Genomic DNA, 21,571 nt, shown 5'->3' with positions numbered 1-21,571 from the left:
AATATTTTCCAACTTTAAATAATCTTTTTTGATGACACATGTTTTAGTACGTTAGATTCTCGCGTGCTTTTCAATTAGAAAATGCGAACGCTTCGATGAGTATACATATGTTAAACTATTTCGCAAATTGCAGTGAAAAATACGGCTGCGAAAAATTTAAGGAAATAAAACAATAGGTTACGTACAAATATTATAATATTTAGATTGATTATTTATATAAATATAATCTCAATTGAATTGACAAAACAATTCATTATTTTAAGAAGTGGTACTAACAGTAAATTGTAATATGAGTATTATAACGATTTCAAGGCGACGTTTTAATATTCGATAAGTCAAAATGAATATTTTATTTGTGCACCTAGGCCAAAAATACATATATATATATTATGTCATTAAATTTATCACAGTTAATAGCAGTATCCCTCGTTCTGATAGCACCACTCTGGCTCCAAAGACTCAGTTTGAATTCCCATACGGACTAGACGCTCTCTATAAAATAAAATAAAATATTAAAATACAAGCAGAAAACTGAATACTGGTTAGTAAAGCGCTTGGATATTGCTAAAGACAACGTGATTTTTTCTTATTCTTTAATCTTCTTTCATATTAAAAATGTTTATCATACAATTGGGAAATTACGTCACTTGACTCACATTTGATAAATTTAGGTAATAACAGCTAAACGTCTAATACAATATGTTAATAAACTCTTATATTCGAAACGTGTTTCTTAAAATTCAATAAAATAAGATTGATACGTGTATGTTGACTATACGATAATTGTAATAATTAATTGATAAATTTTTAATTATCCTCGATGTTTTAATAATTGCTAGTCCGCAAATTCTCTATCAATTATTTAGACTTCTTTAAACTGAAAGGAGATAAAACGGACCCTTTTCATTGTCTGTTGAATGAACTGACAAATTTCTACTATGAGTTGGTACAGTTAATTTTTCTTCGTAATAAAGAGTACATTTGTAATAGAACCATTTATATTACCTGACATGTAACATGCGTTTCTCAGCACTAGCCCAGTTTGTATCCGGTTCAGCCCAGAGTCGTTCGGCCATAGCGGCTGCGCGGGGCCAAAGACGGCTGTCCAGTGTCGAAGAATCAGACTGCTCTGACCATAAAGCCGCTTCACCACCTTAACATATTATATTACACTGTAGTTATTGTTTTCTCGAACGGTCATTTTACGCAGAATATCATTTCCTATATTTTAATTATATAACTCCGTAGTTTTAAGTAGTATCTACTACTAGATGAAACACTTGTTTACGGTCACCCACTCAACGTTTCGATGTTATCGTAGTGCATTTACCGTATCACTGAAATATTGTACCGGCAGTTCTCAAAGGTGACACGTTACTTAGATAAGGTGTAATTGGCATAGGGACTATATTTTTGTTACTCTAATACAACAGAATTAGTTGTTTTACCTAGAATCTGATCCGAGTATGTCTGTGCCATCTGCTTAGGACTGTTGTCGTACACCTTCTGCCACCCGATGTATGGAGAACACCAGTTATTTCCTAGAAAAAGAAATTATATAAAATAACTAGTGCCAATAGGACTCTGCATCATTTTTAGACAATGTGACAAGGCCTATGTCGCCTTCAAAACATTCCAGTTTCCTCACTATGTTTTCTTCACTGTACGAGCGAGTGTTAATTGCGTAGATAGAAAGAGAAAAAAAATCCATTGAAAGCCGTGTTACAATTTACGACCACAAGTTTAACATTCGGATGTTTTTTTTTTAAATACTAATGTACATCTGATTATGTACGATACAAACCCTTAAAAAGTACAAAAATTTAAAGCTTAGCAACATAAGTTATTTGATATTTGTTTTTTTTTTCTTCAAATATTTCAAACGCAGTCAAAGTTAGGAAGTTGGTCTTTAAGCACCTCGGATGAACAGTTAGTCCTGCACTCGAGCTTACGATAATCCACGACGACGATAAGTCACGACGTATCCAATCGTAGTATGAAAGGAGGAATGCCAGTCCTAATAGGGATTTATTCGTAGATGCCTGGTTAGCAATCAAACTCACCAGTTCCAACCCAAGCACCATAACCGCAGTCAAAGTAAAGTGCATCATAATTAGACATGATGAGACGGTATCCCTTCTCCAGGAGACCTTTGATTTGGGGGTCTGCTCCTGTTGTCCATACCTGGGTTTTGATAAATCTAAAATTGTTATTGAATCTACTACTTGCGGCTTTCTATATTCTCTTTAAGTGTATAAGCAGGAATTAAACCAAACCTCCGTAGTAATAGGATTTCAGAAAATGCAGTACTGAATGACAATGACAATAAAATACACATCACACATCATATACACACACAAGAGAGAAGTTTTTAATCTCGGGATTGAACAAGATTTGAATTTGGAATGTGGATATTCTATACCAATAGTTATCGTTTTCAATCACTAAGGAGATCGAAGCTATATTTAAAGGTCTCGTTCACTATGGATTCAAAAAACATTCTCGCTTTAAAAGCCGTGGTTTGTGGCCGCAAGCAATTTACTATTGTTCATACATTTTTGTAAGACTTAGAACATAACAGGGACATTCTGTAAGGATTTATAGATTAGTCTATATTTTTATGAAAAGTTTATGTACCTGTATGATATAGTCATCTTTGTTAAGGAAGTTGTCAATGTGTGTGTAGTCTGTGAGAGTGCTCGTCCACAAGATAAGAGGAAGACGCTTGCCGAATGCCTGAAATGAGACTTATTGTAAAAAATGCTTAATATTTGTAAAATACAACTATAAAACGTGTTTACTCATAAACACAAATAAAACATAACACTAGTGGTTAACTGTACTCCTGGTTCGCTCAGTGCCTTGTGCGTTCATTGTAATAACGCCCTTAGGATGGTGTTCGGATTGCCTCGCTTTTGCAGTGGCATGTTTGCCCAGGCTCATATCGATGACTTCTGGGATCACTTTTAAGTAGATTGCGAGGCAGTAGGAACAGTATCCCTAGTACAATACTCAGTCGCAAACTTTTAGGCAGTTTGTGCTTGTCGGCTCTGGGAGACAAGTGTACGCATAGACTGTTAATTTATTTATTTAATTTTAAATTTATTTCTTATTGACATTGGTACTAAAATTTGTCTTTAAGTTGTACTAATTAAAATGGATATGTGTTATATAATTGGAATAAATAATAATAATTATTATAAATAAATATAAATATATTTTTCTTTGATTATAAAATTATAGTCTTCGGATAGATTCTTCACTAACCTGATAAGCTCTATCTTGGGCCTTAGTTTGGAAGTAATTCCAAAGTTTTAAGAAAGATTTCTTGTCAAGGTCCCAACGGTTCTGAATCATGAACTGCTGGATTTCTTGTGAGGTGTTCCAGCATTTTTCGCTAACTTCATCTCCGCCCATGTGGAAAATGTCCGGGTTGAAGATATCTATAAATTCAGTAATTTTAGAGAGAAAAGAAAATATTCTATACACCTTGGCCCTACAACTAATGGTCTTAAAGATAGATAGATATTCTCTTTACTTGATAAACAAATAGGTGATCAGCCGTCTATTCCTTTTAATATACTGTGTTTCCATCTTTATATGTACATGCGTGTACTATAGTTTAGTTGTCTCTTTTACAAAACTTTATTTTACTTTTCTCACAAAATTAAATTTATAGAGATTATAAAGAATAATTTGTGCATCTACAATCCGAGGCTAGAATCGCTTCGATTATATACTCGCGAACGAATGAAATGAAACGCGCGAATTAATTTGCGATATTTTTTTTAAAATAAGTGTTGCTTGATGATTTGTTATTTTAAAAGAGTACCGAGAGGTTTTTACACCGGCTTTTTCTCGGCCTACACCCTCTCCCTTCTTTGCCGATTAGTAGTGATGTCTGTATTCAAAATGGGACAAATGTAATGACGTGGAATAAGTGATGTACTGTATCTTATATTCCATAATAAACATATTTTAACAAAGAATACAACTACTCGACGAGAATCTTGATCGTTTCTTGATAAAATATTACAATAAATTGAGCAAAGCTACATAGAGTATAAATATTCACCAAATAAGTATATTTACAATACCGATTTCAGAACATTGAAGAAAATTACAAACCTGCCATATCAGAGTAAATATCTTTAAGCACGTCATAGAGTTCTTCCTTGACGGGATTTAGTTGTCCGCAAGGTGGCTCCACACAGATGGAGGCCCAGGGCTCCTCCTGGCAAATCATATTCACTTTTTGAGTGTGGTTTTGAACTAAGTTCTGTTTCTACTGAGTATTAGATTCTTATTCTTATTTGCGACTGAGGCGCAAACTAGCTGCTGTGGTCTCTGGCAGAATGACCAGCGCTGTGGAACAACTCTGCTCCTCAGCATAATGCTGAGCCAGGGCCAATTACAACCACAGCACACACGCATTACACAATAAAACTTTTTTCTAAAAAAAAATTGTTATCTCTCTATTATTATTATATGTGTTTCTGTGTGTGTGTGTTTTGTTACTAATAAATGTTATGTTAGGTCTTACTACTACTAAGAAGAATGAACTGCACTTTAAATAACCTTTAAAGATTGTTTTGTACCTTGAAACAAACAGTAAGTCCAGTTCCCTGCCATCCCTCTCCCACGTGCGCTGGCGCATCAAACTCCGGCATCACACGAATACCGCGTTCGAGACCGTATCGTACTACATCTGCGATCATTTCTGATGTGTAGATCTGAAAAATTTATTAAACTATTTTTACATGTAAAATATTTTATCATGTCTGTTAATGGATTCACATATTTTAATACAGAAGAAAATTTCTCTAACATAATATTATCATTCATCATCATTTCTTGCGGCTTTAACTTAGCAAGCTAGATTTATTTTGTTGAAACTTTAACCCAAGTTATCATCAAACATGCTTATTAATACCAGTCGGCACGTTCCTGAAGAAACCCTACATTTAGAAAATTAAAAGTAGAATAAAGGGTCTTAACCATGCACTTAACTTATAATTTTTCTAAATCAACTTCTGGGGTATTCTGGATAGGTTCATGTAAATATTAATAGCATTCAATATAATCAACATAAACAAATCGTGTATGTGATATATAAATAATTACACTATAACAATATATATATCGAGGTAGTAGGACTGCGAGCAATACCTTAGCAGGACTGTATGCTCCATATTTAGAAAGATTTGGCCGGCGTTTGGACATGAACGGGAAGCTCTGGCTGTCTGTGATGTGCCAGTGGAATGTGTTCAGTTTCACTAGTGACATCGCGTCTGAAATTTTCCAAGTATTGTAGAACGTATATAAATGTTTTTAGATTTAATAGAATGGCTATGAAATATTTAGTGAGAGAAAAGGCAATTATTACGAATTCTTAAAAAGATATTGTTCGAAAATAGCTAATGGAATACAAAGAGTCCTTACCAAGAGTCCTTTTAATAGAATCAATGGTGAAATAGTTTCTCGCTGTGTCCAGTAAAACTCCTCGGTACGGATACACTGGTTTATCAGTGATCACAACGTCACGTACCATCTGAAAATGCACCGTATTTCGTTAACATTATTAGTATAGGACATGCGTTTAGTGAAATATGTACTCTTTCTAGTTACACAATGATTATACGTAGCAATATAGATAAATTAATCATGTATGTCTTGTGTAAAAATCCTAACCGAAAAATATTTCGATAACGGTACATAACCAGTGCCTATTATCAATTCATTTATTTATTTATTAATACTTTGGTGCATTACAATATACATGAACATAATAAAATAAAAAAGATGGCAACAGGCGGCCTTATCGCTATCGCGAAAGAATTTGTTTTCTCCAGGCTATAACTGTGAGAAAAAAAATGTATTCAATTAGATAAGGTAAGCCTGAAGTTGAAAAATACATATTAAATATAATTATTAAGACTGAACAGGAACAAAATAAAACTTAAACTACAAAAGAATACATGAAAAAAAAATGTCCATGAATCACGATAATTTAAGTACCATAGAAGAACAAATGCGAGCTCGGGTAACTGGGCTCTGTGAGGCAAGACAGTTATGCGTCCGTAATAGTAATATTAGTAAACAATTAATATCGCTAGATATAGGACAGGGTCACTGTTACCAGGTCAGCAACGAGGAGAACTAAATTACACCTTGAAGAGTCGCACCATTATGTGTAACAACACTAGGTTGACCTCACCCTGTTTGGTCTTCGTCTTATATAAAAAGACAAATGTGTATGTTGTTACTACGTAAAAAAAGCTTTGCAGCTATTTACATAATAGACATTTGGCTAGAGCAATTTGAAATGGTCATGGTTGTTATGTGTTTTGGTTAGCATTCAAATAGTTTATTATATTATATATTATTCATACTTTGGTTGATATAAAAGGTGTATCTTTATGTGTATATTATCATAATCTCTCATCATAAGAAATTGCAAAGCAAATTTATATTTTTAAATATATATTATTTATTTATTTATTTCCACTTCGTTACCATAATATAAAATGTATACATATAACAAACAAAAAACAACAGGTTACATAAGTCATTAGGCAACGGGCTGCCTTATCGCTAACAAGCGATTTCTTCCAGGCAACCCTAATATGGAACAATAAAAAAAAATAAACACCTACAGAGGGTAAAGTACAACTAGTGCATAATTAATTGACAAAAACACTCAAAATAACATGTAACTATAACTAAAATTAAATAAAGTAAAATGTAAAGAAAAAATATAAATAATAATATGTATAAACAAAAATGTAGAAGCGAATCCAAAGGTTAATTGAGTAATAATTAATATATATAAGTAGTAGCTAATTACGAGGCAGAAGAAGAATTATCAAAAAGAAGATTTTTAAATAAATTTAAAGGTTGAGCTCGTCTTATATCAATTGGTAGGGAATTCCATAGCAGGATACTTTGCACAGTATTATTACAGTTAAAAGAAAAAATAATTCATTAGGGATTTCAATATTTATTAGATTATATTGTCCCTTAAAGTGAACGATGAGCTCCATCTTCAAGTGGCGATAAAGCTGATTTAAGCTTGGCTTAGTAAAGAGTGTTCAAAAACAAACCCATTTTACGACCGCATTAGTGATAACCTTTACGTAAGTTTTTATACTTTAAAGAATTCATTTTCAAACTATTTATTGCCAAAAAATTGATCAGATACGTTTTTATATTGTCTTTGCCCTTGTTCTCAAAGGACATAATGCTTATTAATTTGGCAGCAGACTTCGTCAATATTTATTTGCAATTTTATTTATTTTCGTGACGAGATGAAATGTCACAAGGATAAATTTACATGGACATTATGTAAATGAGCTATGTCATTGAACCTGAACAGGTTTTTTCGCATTTATACTTGATTTGGTTAAATTCTTATATGATGTTGTTGATTTTATCATACAGAAATTTAAGTCCTTTTTAATGTAACGGGCCGAAAAGGCTTTCATTTACATAATTACAATAAATATATTTATTTATCAATGATATCTTATTAAAATTAAAATAAATAAATTGGTGTGTTATTCTAGGTTTAATTACGTATGTAAAAGCTTTCTAGTTATACAGAATAATCGTTTCTTGATAAAAATACATAATACAAAACATATATTAAAATACAATATAAAATTACATTATATATCTGAGGCATCAAATTCGTTAGGAAATGCCTTGTTATCAATAGACGATAAAGGTAATTTTCTAATAATAATAAATCATTAATAAGTAATAGAACTTTATGAAAAATAATGTGATTCATACATACAGGATTAACATTCAGAAAGGTCAGTCACTCTAGGCAGTGACTAGTAGTCACCCACTTAACAAATACCAACATAAATCACATTACTTGTTCGATTAAATTACTAGGCTTAAAAAGGATGCGTCTCCTCTATATAATTAAATGATGAATGAGGTTCCTACTGGGGATGGGTAGGCATTTCTAATTTCTCTTTAAAAAACCCAAAGGCAATATATAATATTCTACATACATATTTAGGGCGTACGAAAAAGCGGCTTTATAAGTTCTTTGTATTGTATTTATTCGTAAGGAGATATAAATGAGAGGGTAACAGCAGTGTAAAATAGATATAGAAGAAGTTTTAATCAAAATACGAATGGGTAATAGAAAAAAAATCCAAAGACAATAATAATTCCTTGCTGATAATTTAGTAATATTATTTAATTAAACTTACAACAAGATGGTTCCTGATGTCATCAAAGAGTATGAGTTGGGACAGTGTCTCCAAACCATGTCTGATGCCGAAGAAGGTTTTACCAGTGATGGTCGCGTTTATTTTATCACTGGAAACTGCACCAACACGGATGCTGTAGCTTTCGTCCATTGTTAATGAAAATTCTGAAAATATAGATGATTTTTATTAAAGGTTACATGGTGACAATAGCTTTAAGCTTTTAATGAAATTGTTTTTGATACTATGGATAATATTTAAGTACAAAGTAGTTTTCTAGTAGCGTAACAGCGTTCGATCGAAGACATTGTATAGGTTATGAGGTAAACAGAAAATCAGAAATAAATTGGCTGCACTTACTCATACTTAATACATATTAATAGAAACAAAATTACTCGAGTTGCACCGTTTTAACTGAAATACTCATCTGTCATTTTTCATTACGGAAGAAAAACAAATTGACAGAAAGATACGAAAGAGTACTTTGGTTAAATGAGAGCAATTACATTGATACAGATTTTATGATAAAGGGTCGTTATTCTAAGAAACATCGCTGCTCTACACTGAATGTATTATGTTGCAAATCTAGTTTCATATTATGCGGACACAAAACTCGTTTTTAAATACCGAACAGTTATTATATTAATTTTAGAGATAAAATCGAAATCAGTAATTTATAACGGTTATAAAATGAATAGATGTCGTTATTTGTGTTTTTTATTCAACTTGATTAAATTAAATTGTGACATATTTAAACTTGAGGCTTAAAGACTCGAAAGAAGTTTGTTAATTTTTCATTTTACCTCATTACTACTAAGATTATAACAGAATTTCATTTATTTTAATAGAATTATTACTATCATTGTTAAACGACATGCTATCCCAACTCCGCTGGAGAGAGTACTCTTCGAATCAACCGTGGTAGGGACAAGAAAGAGATGACGCGTAACCGGAAAATGTGACGTGTAACCGAAAAATGTGACGGTAAATTTATTTCCAACGCCGATAAAGAAGTTTCACTTCAAAAAATACAAAGAGCAGTGGGCGTTCAAGTTTTGATTTTTTCCAAGCCATAAAAGAAAAGAAAAGAAGTATTATGATACTACTTCGGTAGGAGACAAAATGTTACTCAAATTAGCCCATTGTATATAACAAACCCCACTGGAGAATTTAATACATAAACATTAGTATAGATTGATTATATATGTGTGTGGACTCTGCTTTAACATGCCGTATTTTCGCTTTAGTGCAACAGACAAAACTTACAATAGGTACATTTTCAAAAACATATCTCACAACAATACCTTAGCATATTTGAGCGTGAGTTTCGAACAATAAACCCAAGAAAGAATTTGGAACCGAAACAAAGAACTCGAGGCCAGGAAGATATCTCTTTTATGATATAAATAAAGTGCGGATGTATCAACTACGATACAGGCGTCATAGCTCATACTTGATGATCTTGGAAATTAGAATGTAGACTATAAATCGCTTGATAGTTAAAAAACTACGCGCGTATGTAAGACAATATATAATGTTTCGCGTGACCGAAAATACATACATCAATTAACACACAAATCTTCTGTTTGTAATCGCCCTCTAAACTAGATCAATTTTCATAATTTTTTGTGTGTTTAAGTGGATTCAAGAATGTTTTAGGTTTACAATTCGATTGTTTTGTGTTTGAAATTAAGACGTCTGAATTTAAGGGTATGCTATTGTAACACGTTAGTGTGTATTTACTATGATAAAAATATCTATGCTCTAAATGGTTTCGATACATAAGAGCTACAGTTTTGTTAAATAACTACGATATAAATAACCTCGTATTTTTTCGAGCAAAACAAGCTACAAAATGCTTTGTAAGTGTTACCGAATGGGTCTCAACGAATAAATGTGGCACGTTCGCTGAATGAATTGCAATTAAACTTGTACCAAATATAAGGTCAAGGTTGGGAGAAACTTTCAACTTATAGAGTACAAAGAACTTTTCATTTACATAATTTGCGAATAAGGCTGCAAAATGAAGTCAATTTGAACATCCTATTTCGAATACAATTTAAGATGATACAAGAAAATAAATACCTAGTGGAAGTCTATCTCTATGTATATAAAATTCTCGTGTCACAATGTTTGTTCCCATACTCCTCCGAAACGGCTCGACCGATGCTTATGAATTATGCATATTCAGTAAGACTGAGAATCGGCTACTATCTATCTTTCAAACCCCTACATGATACAGCATACAAAAATAACTACAATCATTAATTGTCACCCCGGGTCAGCTAATATTACATATATAAATATTTGTTAAACCTATTTACTCTGCACGTGCCATGGAAAATACATTATTAAAAATTATTAATAGATTATAATTCTTCATTTTGTACTCTACACAGGCATTACAATAACCCAGATCACCCACTTAGGTTGTTGTCACGCAGCAAGGAATTAAGAGATTGACAAAAGATACGCTTTATCCTACAATATGTGTAAGCAATTGATAACCCCATATCTTTACTATAGTTCTAAATATAATTAAATATTAGTTTCATTGATTAGCAAATAATTGCTTTCAAAGGTGACCTCAAAATGCGTTAGTCCGAAATAAATGGTTATTTATTGATATTGTCCGATGTAAAATAGCTTACTTTACATATTAAAGTTTTAAAAAGTTTTAAGGACTTATTATCTGGGGACGCGTCGACTCTGTAAACATTTTACATATTTTATTGCACACTTAAAGAAACATAATTAAGGTAAGACATTTTAGACTCCATAATTTGTTTTGTTCGGGTATAACTAACATTTAATTCATAATTTTAAAAAAAATCCAATATATGGAGACCTTTTTTAATAGTCATCCATTTTTTTTATTTGTTACTTGCTGGTATTTCATGCGTTAATTAAAATAAACATTGGTTTTGGGTCTGTTTCATTGTTAATTTTACCGACACCATTAGCGACCTGAAACAAGTATTCTTTCGCCGCGAATAAACCACAGATCCTCCGCACTATTAAGCTACATACCTCTGACATCAGGGTTCTCGTTGACGAGGTAGACTATCACTGACTTGCCGCTGGCTTTCGGAGTTATACCCGATGGAATGTTTAAATTCACCAATTTTTGAAATCTCTGTTACGAAAACATGAGTATTACTAATGTATACATTAATATCTTCTATTTTACATTTTTGTAATAGGTTTTTCATTGGCAAACCAGCGAAACGTTGAAACTTTTTGGAAATATAGGTTGTAAATATGATAGATGAAATAGCCAGTTTATTAAGTCATATATATTTTTAGTTTGTTTTCTTTCAAATCAATACTTTTCGTTTTGTTTAAATGTGTCACGAGCCTGGTATAGTCTTTGGCATAAACGTTTACCGGCTTGATTCGTGTGGAATACCGATGTATGCGAACCAAAGAGTTACAACTATTTTGGTATTCTAATATTGTTTAATAATATTATCGCTACTATAACTTTACTATGACATCTAGAGAACCTAACTAGTTATTTTTATCAAAAAAAAATTATTACTTTTTATAAGAAGTATGTTATTATTATGTTAATTATAAACAATTTACCTTTCCCGCAACATCCAACAAATCATCAGATTTACCGCGTTTGTCCATCTCAACACGGATGTTGTTAATATTAACTTTAGATAGGAAATTGCCCAGCTCTACTTGACCTGTTGGTTTCGGCCAGAGAAGTCCTGAAAATGATTTTCAATACAATATCTCTAACAACTTTAGAAATATCTCAATAAACCAAATATATTAATAGGAGTATAATAGTGATTTGGTTATATATGTGTATGAATCGGATATACTTTCATACAAAACTTGGGTAAAAGGTGTTCAATATTATGGCTAGCTTCTGCAGACGCAGCTGTATCTATTGATAAATTGAATGTTTATTTATGATCCTAAGAGACACTAATTAGTTAATTGTTACATAAAATGGTCATTCGTATGGCATTGTTACGACACTTATTCTCACCGGATTACTAAATCCTCACGTAGTCATTAAATCCGGTATAACGTTATCCACTTACCATTATCATTGCAGAACATTTTGCAGGCTTCCAAGCAGAGGGCCGACTCCTTACTGCGCGGGTCATGTTCAGTTTTCACGCATTTTCCATCGTCACAGCTCCATCGCCATGGGGACACTTGATCATCTGCTGTGCTGGCACTGGAAATACATGTTCTAAGTATTGTCTAGTATTTGCAAACCCTTCATTGAATGTAGTCAACAAGCGTTGCTTTACCACAATTTAAACCATAGTTATACTCCGGTTGTCTGGAAGATATCTTATTAGCGATAGGTTTCCCGTTACACTGCGTAGTTATTATTTATATAAATTTCTGCGCTCTTCTTATAATTAAATTTCTTATGAAAACTTAAAATTATTAGCCATAGTAAAAACATTATTAGTGGTTAACATGATGTCATATCTTCATGACCCGCATTAAACATTAACAGTGACATAGAAAGGTGTCCCATAAAGTGGGTCATCGACTAATGAACCAAATAAGTCCGACGTCATTTATAAAAACTAAATAAGAAAAGGGTTACAAAAACAAGAAAGTCCAGGAATGCTATAATAATCGTAAAAAAAGACGAAAGCAATGTTAGTAGTAGTAGGTACTAATGAAATAATCACCGCGCGTGTGAAATCCAATTAAAAATTAGAAGCCGTATAATGGTTACCCATTTCTAGTTTAGTGTAACAAAATTGAAATAAATACAATGAACAAAATATCAAAATAAACCTCAAACAAATTATGCTAAACAAACATGTAAAACACATCCTCCAAAAATTTGCTGTTAATATAATTGAAAAAGTTATTAAACAGAAATAAATATTTTTGTTATGTAAAGGGTTTTAAGGCACATACACATTATTACAATATTGTAATACATATGTATATACATATTATCTAATGATACACATACATCTTAATATCCCCACGACAAAATAGTCGGAGAATTATCTAAAGAATATATTTAATTTATAATATTTCTTATTGCTAGAAATAAACACTATATTGTACTAAACATTCAGCGTGAAAGGATTTTGAGATTATATATTTTCCCTAGTACCTCAAAAAGTTGAAATGGTCATACAAAAGACGTCACGATTTCTCGTTTCGTTCGATTGTGATTTGTTAACAGAATCTCTAAACCAATCACAGACACAGAACACGGTCCGTCTTTTCGTTTGACCAATCATGATCAAACTACATCGTTTTGTCTTTTACTTTACATTTTCACAAAAATACTTCTGTAGACAGCATAAAGAATTATGCAAATATGTGTAATTGACATCAGATGGGCTCTTACTAAAAAATAGAAAAAAAATCCCGTAAAACAACGTTATATATGCTTGTTAACATTTTGTTAACGAGAAACCTAAAAATATGTTATTAGCATAAAACATTTCCACCGTGTATCAATAATTACATTGATAAAAGAAATTTACAGCATTTTCAATGAATTTTTAATTACGGTCCTTACAGCTTTATTTTATACCGAAATAGTAAGAATACCCCTATATAAAGACTTGTATGTGCAAATAATATTCGCGGTATTAAGTTTTAAGTATATAATTAGATTTTTAGTAATAAATGCGGTGGTTTTACTTTTAATACTTTTTGGTTGTTACGAAATGCAACTTTCAACGGTTTCAAATTCCGGATACTAGAAAGCGGCGTAGATTAAAAAATAACGAAATTTGATTTATTTATAACATTGACGGAACAAGTCGGTGGTGTTAAAAATTCCACCGTAAAGTGTAAGTGACACCGCAGAATGGCACTTGCAAGCTAAAACCATTTGAGCATCTAAAAACTAGTACATATAACATGATTTCATTTTCAAACTTACCATTGCAGAATTATAAGAAGTAAACAAACGACGTAAACATAAATATGGTGGAGACACATATTAATCTGAAACAAATCAAGTATATATTGATAACCTGTTTTGTTAATTTAACAAATGTTAATATTTACTATTAAAAGAGCTTTAAACTAAAATTCCGTCTCCATTTAAGATAGATTAAAAATAAAACAATATATAAAAATTACTCCGTCATTTAAATGTATTTTATGCACCATATGAAATGGTGTCTACCCTACATTTTGTTTCACACGAATTAAATCGATGAATAAGGATAATTAAAAATCCACAAAACAGCAACGAAGGTTGAGTACAGGATAGTATTAATTTAAGGCACAAACATCCTTGTACAATTGCATTGACTACGAAGACTATTGCATTTTAATTTAATTTTATAATAGAAACATGGCTATTAAATATTTCACTACTTTTGATATGTATATATCGTAAAATGAATAGGTACTTACGCTGTAGGCGTCCACTTAGCGTCACGAATATTGTAACTGTGGATAACTGGTATCGAAACCGTGCCTTGCAGCTTGTGTCCCGCGTTGACCGATCAACGCGCCAACCCACACTTGTCTTGATTCGCAAACAGTCGTCTGTATTTTCAAAATAAAAAGTTATATATATATATATATATATATATATATATATATATATATATATATAATGTTAATGGCGCAAATATTTGTAAGCAATTGTGAGGTCAATTGTTATTATTTTTGTTAGTTTTCAATTATACATAGACGATATATTGCATACCAGGATTTTTTTTCGATTATATATTATCTATTAAAGTAAACCTTATACTATTTACTGGGTCTCCGTGATAATAAATGGACTAATTTAGGACTAGATTTTCGAATCTACGTATACTCTTTTGCAAAACAAAAAACGGTCACCTAAATTTCCACGTCGCCAGAGAGATACGAGCATTGTGAAAAATGGAATGGATTTGTAATTTGAAAAATCTTCTTGTCATTTTTGCCAACCACTTATTGTTTGGCTGTGTACATTGGTTTTAAAGAATTCATCAAGAATTTATTAAAAATTGGCCGAATTCCCTGTCTAAATTTACACGATTATAAGTATACAGACTACGTCACATAATTCAATTTCATTTAATTACCTAAAATCGACCTCAGAACGTAAATTTCCTTAGGTTTTTTTAAAGTTATAGTCAAATTTAAAGAGTTTTAGAGGTACGCGTATATACATATAATAAGTACAATGCGCTGCACGGCGCAATTAAGTTTTAACTAACTTTTTCATAATTTTGTATCGCACAGCTTAGGTCATTACGCACAGCTAAGGTTATTATTTGACGTTTTACATAACGAGGGAATTTAGTTGTTAAGATGTAGTTACTTCGAGGTACTAATTTCTGGCTGTAATTTTATATCTTTTAAACATTTTAGATGCAAAAGTATATTTTACCACCTTACTTTCAAGTTTTTAAAGACAATTTACATTGTCAGTGAAGTGATAATTGACATTGACATTTTACCAAATTGAAAAAGGAAACGGTGAAAGATATAACATGTAAATTGTAAACTGAGACTTGAGCAAATAAAAGCAAACAAGGTTTACTTTCTCCCTGAATAATATTATACCGATTTAAATTTGACATTATCTTACCTCCAAAGGAAGTAGTGTAGTAGTATTTATTCAAAATGGATCCTGCCCTGCTTCGAGAACGTGAGGCGTTTAGGAAAAAGGCACTCGCGACACCAAGGTATATTACATACTTGTTGAATGGGTGTTAATTTACTACTGTATCTAGTACCTACAGAAATACTTTCGCGCAACTCTCTCCCACTACAAACTTTAACATTTCTCTTGCAATACAAAGCTGATGATAAACTAGATATATCAGTGGTGATTGATTATCATGTTATACTATATTATCGTACAATCCTAATCTTGTGTGGTGTTTAGAGTTGAAAACATTAAGAGATTGAATTGTTTTGGTTTGAGAGATTGATTGAAGAGGTTGAAACATTAAGAAAATTGCATTATAAATGAAATTGAATAAATCAATGGCCAAAATATTTATAAAATGTCAATGTTTATAAAGTTTAATGAGATATTTTATTATGTTACAGTGTTGAATTCAAGAAAAAGAAAGATGACTCCCCGTTCAAAGATGATAGCAAAAAGAAATCCAAATCCAGCTCCTCTGCTAGTTCTGCACCAAAGCTTGATGCCAACAAGTATGTTTTTAATTTGATACAGAAGTCAAAAGAATGTCACTTATAGTAAAATAATATAATGTTATAGTTACAAGACTATGGCAGGCAGCTCTTCATACAGATTTGGAGTTCTTGCTAGAATTGTTAGACATATGAGAGCAAGACATCAAGAAGGGGATGACCACCCATTGTCTTTAGATGAAATTCTAGATGAAACCAACCAATTGGATGTAGGAAATAAGATTAAACAGGTAAAAACACCATTGTATTTACAATTGATTTATTGACCTTGATGTTTATGTTGCTTAAAGAAAATGTGTATAGAATAAGAAATAGTTTGAAACTCCTATGTCTTTTCCTGGAAAAATATTATTCCACTTTCAGATAAAGGTGTAATGAATGACCCATGACCCACTTTTTTTTCATAGAAATCCTATTTTATTCTTATATGATATAAATAATATCACATTTATGTTTTATTTCTCCTTTGCAGTATTACTACTAAATGGTATAAATTGATTTGATATATTTCAGTGGCTACAATCAGAGGCTTTACAAAACAATCCAAAAATTGAATGTACACAGGATAAATATATATTTAAGCCAGTATATAAAATAAAGGACAAGAAGTCATTATTAAGGTTATTTCAAATTTTGAGTCATATTGAAATTCTTTAAAGCTAAGTATAAAAAGAAGACTGATAAAATTTTGTAACTTAACTTTTTATATCATTATTTGGTGCTGCAAATGCGCTATTTTAGTCAAAGATGATAGTATATAATTGTTTTTATATTTTAACAGGTTATTAAAGCAACAAGATCTCAAAGGTCTGGGTGGAATATTTTTAGAAGATGTACAAGAATCATTACCACATTGTGAGCGTGCTCTTAAAAATCTAGCTCAAGAAATATTGTACATAACCAGACCCACTGATAAGAAAAAGATTTTGTTTTATAATGATAAAACAGCAAATTTTGATGTGGGTAACTAAATATTTCTTAACACTTTATTAAATTTAAGTAGTGACTGTGTAAAGTTATATTTGTATCTTCTCAATGTTTTGTAATAGGTAGATGAAGAATTTGTGAAATTATGGCGAGCAACAGCTGTAGATGCTATGGATGATGCCAAGATTGAAGAATATCTAGAGAAACAGGGTATCAAGTCGATGCAAGATCATGGTCCCAGAAAACCTATTGCACCAAAAAGAAAGAAAGTTTCACAAAAAAGACGACAGTTCAAAAAGCCGCGAGATAATGAACATTTGGCAGATGTTCTTGAAACTTATGATGACAATACATTGACTCAAAAGGGTGTATCAATCAAATAAATACTTATAATTTGGTGACTAAGTCTTTCCATGTCATATCCATTTAAATTAATAGAATTTTTCAGATGTAATAAATTAATATCAGTGACCCCCAACAAATGTATTAGTAGGTATGGTATGGTATGGTTGGTGGACTTTGTGTGGATTTTCCACACTTAGCCTCATAATTGGTCCGTTCTGCATTAAGTCCTGGCTAATTTAGCCAGCATAGCTACTTCCAGAAGCACAGAAGTCTCCTGGGCACTTCACAGGCTTCACTGAGCGACCTCACTGTTCTCAGGATTTTTGTATGTTGTTTAGTCACAGCCTCGCATTCCAGAACTATGTGGGTGACTAATTCCTCTGCGCTGAAACAGCCTCTACTCTAGAGCCTGTCTGTCGCGCCTAGGACAAAAAAAAATATTAAGGAGAATGGCAGCTGAATGGCAATCATTGTTTCGAGATTGGTTCTATTTCAGGTTAGAAGTAGCTTTCATCATTACGGAGCCTGTTTTCGCAAGCTCGTCGGCAACATCATTGCCGAGAGTACCACTATCCCTTTATCCACTGCAAGGTAACCCTGTTGGTTAGCATTATGGCGTCCAGTGCTCCGTGACACTCCAGTATTAGTTTATTGTTTGTCTTTTTTATTTCTGAACGCCATCAGCACGGATGCACTGTCGGATATGAACTAAATGCAAAAGTCATTCATTCCTAATAGTAGGGACATCGTCTTTTGGTTTTGCTTCGTCACTTACTATTTTGAGTAATGCCTACATGAAAAGGGTAGATCCAATGAGTATTAACTTCACTACACTACATAAAGACGTTATAAACATTTAAACTATATTCCATTAAAGAGAATAAAAATAATGAAAACTCCTTCGAGAGCATTCGATTGCATCAGATTGTTACATCTATGTATGAAAAAATACATCGATTGTTTTTCTATAAGTTAAAAATGTATGTGGTTTAGAAATAAAAAGCAAGCATCTATTAAAATAACTTGTAATAACCTTTACATTAATTTTTTTTATCTATACTTTGTAAAAACAAAATTTTACCCTTTAATCTATTCCTTTGTTGAGTTGACCTGCGCCGCTTGCGAAAACAGTGTCTTATGGCACTGATGTGGCCACCATTCTTATATATTTAAAGGCAATATTGGAAAATGTATTTTGTAACATTTTTTTTAATTTCTACACGATTGTCGTTAAGTCTTCCAACAGGACTTGTCAGATAAACTGAAAGTACACCCGACAAGCTATTTCAGATTAATTACTCTTCCAATTGCGATGTACCAGTTTGTAATGATCACTCCATAATGAATATGTGAATTATTTCTGCAAAAACCCATCATCTTTTAGTCGAAATAATTACAGATAATAACTTTCTCTATAGCTGTGATACTTTACTTAAATTATGTAAAATAATAAAATATATAAGTTAATAATATATAATAATACATAACTTCAATACGTAGAAAAAGTGTTTTCTATATACGGTTTTTTTTTTTAAATTCACAATCATGTTTTACGGAAATCTCGAAAATTGTTACTTATATATTATTTAGATGCACGCACTTACTTTTGTTTACTTGTCCAACGTGTTCACAGACTTATTATGGTATTATTATAACATATAACGTGTTGTTCGATGGTCGCGAAGTGTAGATTGCAAACAGTCCAAAATGCCTGTGCCGGCTTTGAACCCACAACTTACTAAGCGACTTCTAAACCTACACAGAACCAATCTTAAAACAATGATAGGGACAATCACGGGCCATTGTCTCCTTTGTAAACATCTTTTATCCTAGGCGCGACAGACAGCCCCTTGTGCAGAGGCTGTTACAACGCAGAGGAATCAGTCACCCACGTAATCCTGGAATGCTACTAATCTGTAGCTAATCAACGCACAAAAATCCTCGGAACAGTGAGGTCGCTCTGCGAAGCCTGTGAAGTGCCCGGGAGACTTCTGTGCTTCTGGAAGGAGTTAGGCTGGCTAAATTAGCCAGGGCTTTTACGCACAACGGACCAACTACGCGTCTAAGTGCAAAAGTGTAAATAAATATTATTGATAACACGATACAGCAAATTTAAAATGAATTATGAATCAAGCTGAGTAGGTAATTAATTAAGAGAAATTATTAATTGCACATCAAATAAATAATCGCATCAATATCAATATATTTTCATCATTTATATGCTTTTTTACATCAATTAAATTACTTCACTACAAATAAACTTAATTTTTAACAAAACAAGTACTGCAGATAATTCGAAAATATACATCAGCATGACATTACTGTTTTACGGCTATTTATCTTAAAGCAAAATTTCCTAACCAATACACATTACCTATTAACTCTTTTTTTAATATAGCTTCTATTTTTATACTTTTTATTACTTACAGCCGCTTTTTCTAAATAAAACAGCATTTTATTGGTTATAATCATCTTATTATTTATTAAGTACGACATAATGAAATCAGCAAAAAAATATAAAGTTAGATACTGGATAATGGAATGTTACTTGCAAGCTACATGTTACTAAGAGCAAGTAACATTCCATTAAATCAAGATTGAGAAACTTTTGATGAATACAAAAAGAAAGCATTCGCGTAATGGAGCCTTGGCCACCCAACAAACCGCCTAGATGAACGGAAAATGCACCTGCTACATTTTTTTAAAGAACTATATGTGCTAGCATATCATCGGACTTGCGATCCGACTCAAGTACGTGGCACCACCTGCAGAAGCCAAAAATTTGCCTATTGGTCAAAAAAGGAAGCGTGGATGCCCCACGAAAGCGAGACCCGCTCTAATAATCCAATAAAAAACTTACTATTTGTATCTAATTTTATATATTTTTGCTGATCTCATTATGTCGTACTTAATAAATAATAAGATGATTATAACCAATAAAATGCTGTTTTATTCGAAAAAACTGCTGTAAGTAATATAAAAATAGAAGCTATATTTAAAAAAAAGAGTTAATAGGAATAATAACGTACATTAGTATTATTAGCTGTGCATTGGTAAAAAAGCTTTGCTTTAAGATAAATAGCCGTACGCCTCGAACATAAGTTGTAGTTTATTTAGTAATATTTTGAGTTAACTATTTTGTTGGGAATTCGGATTATTATTGCATACAAAAATATATTTTTTGATTTGCTTTTAAATACTACCCATTAATTAATACAAAAATTCAAATAATATTATTTTTGAGGCCAGAGACTGCAACTAACTTACTAGAAGTAAGAGACAGACGTAGAGTCAATTCAGTCGGCCCTTTGCATTTATATTTTTATGGGTTGGTAATATAGCAACGTACCACTGTTCTAATACTTAAACATCATTTCACAGACTACAATAAAATTGGTGTAACACAAACATGTAGCCATTTACAAGTATGTATATATATAAGTATTTATGTGTTAGCTGTGAAATTGTGTAGATAATAAAGATATAGCTGTGTGGTGTCTTTGTTTTATTGAAAATAATAGTATAGATTACATCTTCTACCGCATTTACCATGGAGAGTGGTCAGAGTTGTTCGGATTAATACCTGCAGCTGAGTTTCATCATCGGACGTCGAGAATATGTACTTCCACGTATTAGAGTTCTTCAAAAAAAGAGCGTCCCAATACTTAATACGCTGGCAATTCGCCGAGCCCTCTGGCGTTGAGTGTCCATGGGTGGCGGTATGTATGTAAGTGTGGACTCAGTTTCCGCACATAGACGCTCAGTAGGTCCATTGTGCCTATAGTCCTGGCTAACTAAGCCAGCCTAACTCCTTAAAGCACAGGAGCCTCCTGTGTACTTCGCAGGCTTCACGGAACGACCTCACTGTTCCGAGGATTTCTGCACGTTGTTTAGTCACAGCCTCGCATTCCAGGACTACGTGGGTGACTGATTCCTGTGAGCTGAAA

General features: G+C 32.3%; 2 protein-coding genes across 3 annotated transcripts; one reads left to right on the top strand and one right to left on the bottom strand.

Annotated features, from left to right (window-relative positions):
• Positions 1-177: 177 nt before the first annotated feature.
• LOC123720031 (chitooligosaccharidolytic beta-N-acetylglucosaminidase) lies at positions 178-15,794 on the bottom strand. 2 transcript variants are annotated; one of them, XM_045676458.1, is made up of 17 exons: positions 15,778-15,794; positions 14,604-14,738; positions 14,122-14,186; positions 12,287-12,426; positions 11,814-11,944; positions 11,256-11,361; positions 8,229-8,392; positions 5,443-5,551; positions 5,170-5,291; positions 4,599-4,733; positions 4,129-4,234; positions 3,268-3,443; positions 2,638-2,736; positions 2,064-2,184; positions 1,449-1,541; positions 1,006-1,153; positions 178-492 (listed from the first exon to the last, which is right to left on the bottom strand). In XM_045676458.1, the coding sequence occupies exons 3-17, from the start codon at positions 14,178-14,180 to the stop codon at positions 411-413; spliced, it is 1,791 nt and encodes a 596-aa protein (XP_045532414.1). In that variant the 5' UTR covers positions 14,181-14,186; positions 14,604-14,738; positions 15,778-15,794; the 3' UTR covers positions 178-410. The 2 variants fall into 2 exon arrangements, with proteins under 2 accessions (XP_045532414.1, XP_045532415.1); XM_045676459.1 differs by lacking the exons at positions 14,604-14,738; positions 15,778-15,794 and adding an exon at positions 14,376-14,474.
• LOC123720032 (transcription initiation factor IIE subunit beta) lies at positions 15,739-17,680 on the top strand. Its single transcript, XM_045676460.1, has 6 exons — positions 15,739-15,874; positions 16,245-16,352; positions 16,420-16,582; positions 16,866-16,972; positions 17,134-17,311; positions 17,402-17,680. Exons 1-6 carry the CDS (start codon positions 15,813-15,815, stop codon positions 17,660-17,662), a joined length of 879 nt encoding a protein of 292 aa, XP_045532416.1. The 5' UTR covers positions 15,739-15,812; the 3' UTR covers positions 17,663-17,680.
• Positions 17,681-21,571: the final 3,891 nt, after the last annotated feature.

This window comes from Pieris brassicae, chromosome 2 (assembly GCF_905147105.1).
Source record: "Pieris brassicae chromosome 2, ilPieBrab1.1, whole genome shotgun sequence".
In the NCBI taxonomy this organism is placed as follows: Eukaryota; Metazoa; Arthropoda; class Insecta; order Lepidoptera; family Pieridae; genus Pieris; species Pieris brassicae.
The sequence above is the reverse complement of the archived record's forward strand: the minus strand, read 5'-3'. Positions and strand labels throughout refer to the sequence as shown.

Coding starts and splice junctions, on each gene's coding strand:
- LOC123720032 (XM_045676460.1), top strand. CDS start 15,813: ATGGATCCTGCCCTGCTTCGAGAACGTGAGGCGTTTAGGAAAAAGGCA. Junction 15,875..16,244: donor AAGGCACTCGCGACACCAAG/GTATATTACATA, acceptor ATTATGTTACAG/TGTTGAATTCAAGAAAAAGA. Junction 17,312..17,401: donor ATAAAACAGCAAATTTTGAT/GTGGGTAACTAA, acceptor GTTTTGTAATAG/GTAGATGAAGAATTTGTGAA.
- LOC123720031 (XM_045676458.1), bottom strand. CDS start 14,180: ATGTGTCTCCACCATATTTATGTTTACGTCGTTTGTTTACTTCTTATA. Junction 1,542..2,063: donor TGGTGCTTGGGTTGGAACTG/GTGAGTTTGATT, acceptor TTCTTTTTCTAG/GAAATAACTGGTGTTCTCCA. Junction 1,154..1,448: donor ATACTCGGATCAGATTCTAG/GTAAAACAACTA, acceptor TAATATGTTAAG/GTGGTGAAGCGGCTTTATGG.